At 71.7% G+C, this 9,290-nt stretch overlaps 2 protein-coding genes across 2 annotated transcripts; one reads left to right on the top strand and one right to left on the bottom strand.

Annotated features, from left to right (window-relative positions):
- The first annotated feature begins 2,705 nt into the window (after positions 1-2,705).
- On the top strand, positions 2,706-3,674 carry EVA1B (eva-1 homolog B). Its single transcript, XM_086765301.1, has 2 exons — positions 2,706-2,838; positions 2,934-3,674. Exons 1-2 carry the CDS (start codon positions 2,772-2,774, stop codon positions 3,344-3,346), a joined length of 480 nt encoding a protein of 159 aa, XP_086621427.1. The 5' UTR covers positions 2,706-2,771; the 3' UTR covers positions 3,347-3,674.
- An 829-nt stretch (positions 3,675-4,503) lies between these two features.
- On the bottom strand, positions 4,504-9,254 carry MNMIP1 (manchette microtubule inner protein 1). Its single transcript, XM_086765300.1, has 11 exons — positions 7,884-9,254; positions 7,728-7,782; positions 7,537-7,625; positions 7,370-7,468; positions 6,848-7,196; positions 5,854-5,922; positions 5,586-5,697; positions 5,360-5,421; positions 4,967-5,276; positions 4,797-4,860; positions 4,504-4,721 (listed from the first exon to the last, which is right to left on the bottom strand). Exons 1-11 carry the CDS (start codon positions 7,914-7,916, stop codon positions 4,683-4,685), a joined length of 1,281 nt encoding a protein of 426 aa, XP_086621426.1. The 5' UTR covers positions 7,917-9,254; the 3' UTR covers positions 4,504-4,682.
- Between the last annotated feature and the right edge of the window lie 36 nt (positions 9,255-9,290).

Below are 9,290 nucleotides of genomic sequence, written 5' to 3'. Positions count from 1 at the left end.
GAAAAAAAAAGAAAAAAAAAAAAGAAAAAATTTGTATAAAGACATTATTTTTGTACTACATCGAAACTACTCCTGCATGTCGGCAATAAAACTTCATACCGAGAGCCTGGCGCGCAGCGACCCTGCGGGGACGGGGCGGGGGGGGGTGGGGGGACTGGGACCGGGGGGGCTCTGGGAGACATGGGAGCGTGCGCAGGGGGGTGGGCCTGCAGCCGTGAGCAGCCCCCCGGGACCCACAGCCCTGCCCTGGCCCACAGGGCCCCGGCCTGCCCAGGGACCCAGCTCCCCTGGCCGAGCCCTGCCCCGGGCAGAACGCGTCCAGCCTGGACTTGTCCCCTGGGCCGCGGGGGACGAACATGGGGCACAGAGTGTTGTGTCCTGGGGGTCCAGCCCCACCAGCCCTGACTTGTTCAGGGCTGACAAGAGTCGGGCAGAGCCCCCTGCCCGCGCCCTCGGCTATGCCTGGCACCGCTGCGGCGCTGGAGCAGCACGGGCTGCGCCCAAACTGCCGGGTGGGCTGCGACGGGGCTGCGACGCCTCCCCACAGCCCGGGCTGCTCTGTCCCTGCGTGGCCCTGCCCGTGCCCACGGCCCCTGCACCCCCATCCCTGTGGGGCCGCGGTGCAGCACATGGGGGCTTCACCCTGCCGAGGCACTGCCCCACGGCCAGGCGTCCGGCACTGCCAGCCCCGCCAGGCCCGATCCTCCCAGATGGGCGTTGGGCACGGCTGGGACAGGGCCTGAGCTGCCCACCCGCAGCCCCGCTCCCTGCTCGGGGCGGCTCCGCAGCAGGGCCGAGCGCAGCGTCCCGGGGGAGCGGGACGAACCCCGGCCCCGCGCCCCGCTCGACGGCGGGACAGGGCTGCCATTGGCTCCGGCGAGGAGCGCTGACCGCCAGCCGCCTCCAAACTATTTCCTGTTGCTGCAGCGTTAATGCTAAACAGACCTTTCTCTCTCTTCCCTCTCTCCAGCCAAAGAGCAGCGGGCTCCTGCCGCCGCTCGCCTTCCCGCCCCGCTGCGGGGCCACCCGCCACCCCGGTGAGTACCGGCCCCACCGGCCTCCGGGCACCAGCACGGGGCTCAGGGCCGCGGGGAGCATGGGGCACCCCAAGGGACCCCGGCACCCCGCGTCCGCCCAGCCCTGATGGGCTGCTGCGGCTCTCCCTGTCCTCTGCTTGAGGCACTCGGGTGTTGTGCCCAGGGACGTGGGGACCAGTGCCGGGGGATGCGGGGTTTGGGGAGACAGGGTTTGAGGGTGCAGTGCCTGGGGATGCAGAGCTCAGGGCTCCGAGACGCAGCGGTTGAGGATTCAGGGCTTGGGGGCTTGGGGCTGGATGCTCGGGGACGCAGCGCTCAGTGCCTGGGGACGCAGCGCTTGGGGACGCAGGACGAAGCGTGCTGGGGCTGTGCCTGCAGGTGCAGCCAAATCCCGGGGTGATCCCGTGCTGGTGCCCCCGGGTCCAGGGCAGCCCCGGCGCCGGTGGTGGGGACTCTGCGCTGTCCTGCCCAGAACGCAGTGCCCCTCAGGGCCACAGCTCCCTTTGCCCGTCCCCGTTGTCCCCGCGCTCACGCACACCCCGTGGCTCCCCACCTGCCACGGCCCACGGGCCTGCGGTGCCCTCGCCAGCAGCCCTGCGCCCACACGGCTCCGGGGGATCCCTGGAGCCCCACGGCAGGGCTCTGCCCCTCCAGCCCCACAGCTCCCAGCCGACCCGCCCTCGCAGGCGCAGGACCCTCCCGGGGACACTGCTGGCCATGTTTCGGGGTGTCCCCCCCAGCGAGGGGCTGCCCAGCCCCAGGGTGTGTGGTGGCCCCACGGCACTGGACTGTCCGGGGCTGGTTCTGCTGATGTGTCACATTTTCTGCATTTCTTTCCGCATCCCTCCCTCCCTGGAGCCGTTTCTGGGAAATGAGCTCAGCCTCTGCCAGGGCATCGCCTCCCACCCTGCCTGCTGCCCTGCCCAGCCCCACGGCACCCCACAGCTGAGGGGAACCCAGCCCCACAGCAGCAGCGTGGGGGCTGTGAGGGGCCGTGGGGACGGGCTGCCAGGGCTGGTGCTCAGCTGGTTGGGGCCACGCAGGTCCCCGGGTAGGAAGACGTGGGTGCTCACTCCTGCACCCCAGGAGGGGCTCGGGCACGCCGTCCCCATGGACGAGATGGCATGGGGTTCCTGTGTCGCCCCCCCCCCCCCAGCTCCCAGCGCAGGTTCCCGTGGGAGCCGTGGCCGGCCCTGCTGCGAGGGCGTGGGCAGCGGGGTCAGCGCCTGCTCCTCACCCGTCCGGACGCGGTGGGAGCTGGGGGGACGCGCGGTCGGCCCTGGCTCTGCAGTGATCCCCGCTGACCAGCGGCCTTTGCACCACGGACCCGTCCTTGCCCCGCACCGAGGGGCCCCACGGCAAACAGCCCCGAGGACGTGGGGTGGGGAAAGCCTGGCCTGGCGCCGCAGAGCCGCTTGGCGCAGCGTCCTGGAGGGGCCACATCCATCCTGGTCCCGCAGGAGGGACAGAGGGGTGGCGGGAGCGGGACGGCTCCGGTTCAGGACCTGGTGGGGCTTGGCCCCAGCCGGAGCAGCCCAGACTGGGGATGAATGAGTTCCTTGCCCCAGCTCAGGGCACGGTCACTTGCAGGAATGGCCCCAGAGGGGACAGGGGGCTCGGGTTGGGCGGGGCGGGTGCGGCTGCAGCCTCCAGCAGCAGCGTGCTCAGCCCCCGTGTCCCGCAGATGCTGAGCACGCGCCGTCCCCAGAGGCGCTGAGCGCGACCGGGTGCAGGATGGAGAGCCGCAGGCGGGACATGGAGCTGCTGAGCAACAGCATGGCCGCGTACGCGCACATCCGAGGTGAGCCCCCCACCCCCAGAACTGGCAGGGACACGTCCCGGGGGGCCCCGGGGCCACCGCAGGCCCGTCCCTCATCCCCTGTGCTCTCCCCGCAGCCAACCCCGAGAGCTTTGGGCTCTACTTCGTGCTGGGTGTCTGCTTCGGGCTGGTGCTGACCCTGTGCCTGCTGGTGCTGCGCCTCTCCTGCCGCTCCCCTGCACGCCCCCCGCCCCACCCAAGGGACCTCAGCGAGGACGAGGAGGAGGACGACGATGAGGACGATGAAGAGGAGGACACTGTTGACCGTGCGGCATCTGAGTTGCTGCTGCCGGTGACCGAGATCCCGCTGGAGAGCCATGGCCCCAGGGACGGAGCGCCGCCCGTCAACGTCTTCGCCTCGGCCGAGGAGCTGGAGCGGGCGCAGCGGCTGGAGGAGCGCGAGCGCATCATCCGCGAGATCTGGCGCAACGGGCAGCCCGACATCCTGGGCACCGGCACCGGCACCCTGGGCCGCGTCCACTACTACTGAGCCGCGGCGCTGTGCCCGGTTTGGGGCCAGGAGACGGGAGGACGGAGGGCTGCTCGCTGCCCCTGGGTTGGAGGAGGCACCCCAGGGGTCAAGAGTGGCCCCCGCGGGACGTGATGCACCTCGAGCCATTGGTACGACGGCTGGCAGCAGCCGAGCAGCCCCGGGACCCTGCGGGGACAAGGACGAGGACAGGACAGCCTTTGCCGGGCTCGGCCGCGGGTGCTGGCCCCCTTGTCGGGTGCCGGAGGGAGGCCCGCGGGCCGCGCTCGGGCTGTACGTCCCCGCGCGCTGTGGGGCCCTGCCCCAGAAACACGGTGCTGGTACCCACTGCCCTGCGTGCTGGGACGGCCAGGGCTGCAGCAGCCGGCGCAAGCGGTGCTGGGCGGCTGGGGGGGTCCGGTGGCGGCCATCTCCTGGGCCAATTCCCTCCCCTCAGCCCTGCTAAAATTAGCCGGGGTCCTTTCCGGCACCGCCCGGCCCTGACCCAGCGCCCTCCCGGCGGATGTTTCCGGATGGGGTCTCGGGGCGGCGGGTGCTCCCCAGGGACGTGGCTGCTCCCCGTGGGGCTGGGCCGCATCCTGCCCACGGACCCAGCCCCGTGGGGTGCGGGGGCCTTGCTGCCCCCTCCCCAGCCCCCCTCCCCGACAGATTTATAAAAATAGCTCCTTCCCAGGCCGGTCCCCAGCAGGATCCAGATGTTTTCCAGATGTTCTCCCGGCCCCGTGCCAGCGGCTGGAGGCCAGGATGCGCAGGGGCTGGGCTGGGAAACGATGCGGGGGCGGCAGGAGGAGGCGGCGCTGGGGGCCCGGCCTCTGCATCCCAGCGCAGGACGAGGCACAGGGGGTGGCGAGGGGGGACGCGGAGCCCCCCCGGGACCGGCTGGTGGGGTCTGCAGCCCTGCCCGTGACCGCTGGCACGTCCGCTCCCGAGCGTGGGGCTGAGCTCCGCAGGCTCCTGCCCTGGGCTATGCAGCGAGCCAGCCCTGCCGGGACCCCCTGTGTCCTGGTGGGACCCTCTGTGTCCTGGTGGGACCCTCTGTGTCCTGGTGGGACCCCCCTGTGCCCTGCTGGGACCCCCTTGTGTCCCTCAGAGACACGGCAGCCACAGCAGAGCCCCGGGGCCCTGCCCTTTGCAGCACCCACGCAGCCCAGCAGCGCTCTGTACCCCAAATAGTTTATTTTCAACCATCTCAGTACCCCTGGGGGCTGGGGTGGCCCGGGGGCCACACCGCAGGGCAGGCGTTCGTGCGCGACGGTGGCAGCGGGGTCGGGGGGCACACGGCGCAGCACCCCGGGGTTGCGGAGGGGTGGGCACCGCGGGCGCAGCCCCAGCCACGCTAGCAGGGCAGCACCCTCCTCACGCGCTCGATCTCTGCCTGCGGGGAGAGGCCGTGAGCGCCGGGGGGTGGCAGGGACCCCTCGGTGACACCCCCCCTCGGTGCGGGACTGACCTGCAGTGCCTGGCGCTGGGCCCGCTCCTGGCACATCTCCAGCCGCATGTCCTCCAGGTCCCGCCTGCAACGCACCGGGGGCGGCTGGGCAGGGGCCAGACCCGACATCGAGCGGCCAGGGGGTGCTGGGGACCCCCGCCACCGCCCCGCCGTCCCTCGTCCCCACTCACAGGTGCTGGACGCGCATCAGGTCCACGAGGATGTGCAGGGTCCGGACCTCGGCCTTCAGGTCCTCCAGGGCCAGCCTGTCCTCCGGCCGCGGTGCCGCCGGCGCCTCCGTGCCCCACAGCGGGCCGGGCACCTGCCCCGTGCCGGGGAGAGGGGCACAGGGCGGCCCCCGGCGCCGCTCCCCCTCGCAGGGACCCCTGGCACTTCCCGGGGCGAGGCTGGGCGGCCGCTGGCCCGGCACGCGTGGGCGCGCGGTGGTGGGGTGGCTCAGCTTGGCCGTGGTGACAGGCACCGCGTTGAAGCCGTCAGCGTCTGCCGGAGAGAGGGGTCAGCGCCTGGCACGGGCACAGGGCACGGTCCTGCAATGGCCGCAGCGCCCGGCACCCAGCGCCTACCTGGGGCGCAGGCTCTGCCCTGCTCCGTGTCGGCCAAGGCGCAGGGCTGGGGGGCCGCGGGCCTGGGGGCGGCAGAAGCGGTCAAGTGGCACAGCCGGGCGCGCTCGGCCCTGCCAGGGGGGATGCCAGCCCCGCTCCGGGGACCGAGCAGGGACACCAGCGCGACACTGGTGCTGAGGGCACCATGGTGGCCCGAGACGCCCCGGCACGGCTGCACGCGTCTTACTTGCTCGCCAGCGCCGGGACTGGTTTGGCCTTGGCAGGGACGGGGGGAGCAGGAGCCATCCTCTTGCTGGGGGGGAGCTTGGCCGGCTCCATCGGCACTGGTGCTGGGAGCCCTGGGGGGGGAGACGGCAGCGCCGGGGCTGGGACGGGCGCAGCGAGCACCCCGCGGCACAGCTGGGCGAGAGCGGGGCAGGAAGCGCTTCCCGCCGGGGAGGCCCGGCATGGTCCTGTCCTGGTCCCCATCCCTCCTCTCCCAGCCCAGGACTCACCCGGGTGCTCCCCCTCCTCGTCCTTCGCTGTCTCACAGGCTGCCAGGGAGCAAAGGGGCTCGTCGGGCGCTGGGGAAGGACCCTTGTTACAGCCCCCCTGCCCTCCTAGGACACCCTCTCCAGGGAGCACCCCATCCCTGACCCCCCCGCCGCGGCCCCGCACCCTGCTCCTGCCGGGGCACCCGCAGACAGGACCGGTGGGAGCCGTCACCACGGCCGGCAGAGCTGCTCAGCAGGCCCCAACCAGCCCCATGGCGGCTCTGCCCCACTGTCCCCAGCGCCATGTCTGTTGGTTTGGGGGCAGCTGCCCCTCCCGCCAGCCCCGCACCCATCCCCGCACCCAGCCCCGCTGCGGTCGGCACTTCCTCTGCGCGTGGCGGAGCAGGCGGCTGCAAACCTCCCCCGGAGCACCGGCACCGCGGCGCGGGCAGGATGCCGTCCCGCCGCCACCGCCTGCAGCGCAGCAGCATCCCTCTGCCTCCAGGTTCCGGGGTCCCACCGGGACAGACCCCCCAGCAAAGCCGGATACGGGGCTCCAGGCCACAGGCACGCGCCCCTGGGCTAACCTGTCCCCACGCTGGGCCACCCTGTTCCCATGGCGGGCCAGCAGCCCCAGTGCCACCCAGTCCCTGCCGCCACCAGCTCAGCCCTTGTCATGGCGGCCTTGCAGGCACCAAAAATGCCTGGGGGTTTTAGCCACCCAAAGAGGCGGCCACAGCCACGAGGGCTGCGGTGACGAGGACGAGGACGAGGGCGCCAGGCCCTGAGGGTGCAGGGAGCTGCTCCCCAGGCCCCAGGGCTCCATCGCTCCCAGCAGCTTGGAGTCAGCGGGGCCTGGAGCTGCCCGGTGTCCCGCCAGCCCCTGCTCCTCCTGGGCAGCTCCCCGGCCCCCGGAGCGCCGGCACAGCCCCGGAGCAGCGCGGTCCCGCACAGGTGCTGCCACCAGGACGGTCCCCAGGCGCAGGGCCCCAGAACTGCGGTCGCTCCATCCTACCTGCCGGCGCGGGGCTGCCCGCGAGGCCGTGCTGCGCGGTGTCGTGCCAGGCTCCCTCGGCTGCCACGGCCCCACACGGTGCACGTGACGCCGCAGGAAATCGGCTCCGTGCTGGGAAGGAAGTTGAAGCAGAGAGCACCTCGGTGCTGGTCCACACCGTGTCCTCGCTCCCCACCGGGCTCCTCCTGCCTCCCGGCACCGCCAGATCCCCGGCTGCCCCAACCCATTTCGCACCCGGCCGCGGGGCCACTCGCCGGTCCTGGCGGGACACTGAGGCCCCCGGGGCTGGATGGCTGCCGCAGCCGGGCTCACTGGGCTCTGCGTCCCGGGATGGCATCGCCGGAATCAGCTGTGGGAGAGCGGGGTTGGGCGAGGACGCTGGTACCAGAGGCAGGGACCGCTGGCATGGCACAGCTCAGCAGATGCCTGACTTTGGCCCTGTGGATCCCGCCCGTGTGCAGGGTCTGGCCGCATGAGCCCAGGGTAGCAAGGCAGGGCGGCTCTGGTGCAGCTCCCACTCACCGCGGGCACCGGTGCCGGCTGGAGCTCCACGACACTGCTGGGGAAGAGCCCTCTCTGGTGCTGGCACTGCCCGTCCCACCAGCCCTCCGCCTCCATCTGCTGCGGGCAGGGCAGCGTCAGCGCTGGGGATCAGCCTCGGGGTTGTCCCCATCCCTGCGCCCTCTCACCTTGCTGAGGACCTGGATGACACCTCCCCGCCGCAGCGGCAGCTCTGGGGTGCCGTTGAACAGGGCCCGGCAGAGCTGCGGCTCCTGGGCTGCGCGGGAAGGGCAAGATGGGGCTCAGGGGTCTGGCTCCTCGCCGGGTGCCCCAGCACCCCAGGTGAGCCCCCCCACGGCATGGGGACGGGGTGACTCACCCAGCTCTGGTGGCAGGATGGGTGACAGGCACTGCACCGCCGGCTGCGGCTCTGCCTGCGGGACAGGAGCCTGGTTGGGCCATGAGGGTCCCAGCTCCAAGCCAGGGACCAGCCCAGGCAGCAGGGCCCCGTGTCCCCAACAAGTCCCTCACCCACCTTCTCCTCCTGCACTGGGAAGCGCTTGGGCATCCGCTTCAGCGCGGCGGCGGCCTCGCGTTGGGGTGGGCGCTTGTGAGAGTGGGGTGGGGGTTCCCTGTCACAGCTGAGCCCCAAAGGCAGTGCTGCAGGTGCTGCCACCGCCCTGGGACTTGAGGCTGCAGCCACCACGTTACGGGGAAAAAGAGGGGCACCCGCTCGCCCTGCGTGCGCTTGGTCTCCTCTGGGGTGATCCCACCCGAGGCGCAGACACTGCCCCCTGCCCCACCGACAGCACCCAGAGGCAGCCCACGGCGCGGCACGGCCCTGCCCAGCGCAAGCGCTGAGCTCTGGGCACCGCTCGCGTGGCGCGTCCCTACCTGGGCTGCGACGCGCAGGCAGCAGCCGCAAGCGGCCGGCACAGGCTGCCGATCGAGGGAGCGAAGCGCCGGAGCAGGAGTCACAGCCGGCCCTGGAGGGCAGCTCGCGTACCCAGGGCTCGCCGAGCGTCTGTCGCCTTCGCTGCGGAGGGGGAAGTGAAACCTAAACCACAGAGGGGCCAGAACCCACAAACCGCCAGCACACGGGGCCGGTGCGGCCAGGCCGCCGAAGCCCTTCCGCAGAGCGCGGCAGCCAGGCGGGTCCACGCGGCCCCAGGGCTCCCCGGCGCTCTGCCCTGGCCGACAGCAGGAACATTCCCTTACCCCAAACACGCCTGACTCGGCCATGCTGAACCACAGCGCAGGGAGGGGCCCCGAGGACGGGCACCGGAGGCCGATGGGCGGTGGAGGTTCCCGCACATCTCCCCGTGCTCTCCCCTGGGTTCGGCCACTCACGCCGAGGAGCCGGGGACACCAGGCGCCCTTTGCCTCAAGGGCTGAAATTCAAGTGCGAAGGGAAACACAAACCGTTAACCCGCACCGCCGTCTCAACCGCTGTTAGCCAACACCCTCCACCAGCAGCAGCGGGGAACGCTTCTCTGCGGTGCCAGCAGACGCCTACGCTCTCCACAAAGGCTGCACCCCCGGTAGCCCCCCGGAAACGTCGGGCAGCGAGGAGCCATCTCCCTGTGAGGGGGCAGCAGTGGAAAAGTGTTCGCACCAGCAAAGGCAACGGCCAGCTTCCTCGGTTGCACGGGAGAGGCGTGGGGGTTAGTGCTGCTGCAGAAGCAGGCAGCCTGGGGCCATGACCTTCAGCAAGGAATCTGGTTTTCCAGCGCGGATGGAGCCGAGCTTGCTGCTCACAGGCAACACAATCCCTGCTGGCAGCAGGACGGGGGAACGCGGCCGACGGTGGTATCACCCCCGTCCCCCACGCGATGACTGCCAAGACAAAGGGACTCCCTGACCGCTGCCGGGCCGTTCTCTCTTCCAGGACCACGGTGGCGCACAGCTCCCCTCCGCAGCAGCTCTTCCGCAGCTCCCCGCC

This window comes from Chlamydotis macqueenii, chromosome 22 (assembly GCF_036417535.1).
Source record: "Chlamydotis macqueenii isolate bChlMac1 chromosome 22, bChlMac1.mat, whole genome shotgun sequence".
In the NCBI taxonomy this organism is placed as follows: Eukaryota; Metazoa; Chordata; class Aves; order Otidiformes; family Otididae; genus Chlamydotis; species Chlamydotis macqueenii.
Note: the sequence above shows the minus strand (reverse complement) of the source record. Positions and strands in the feature narration are given on the sequence as shown.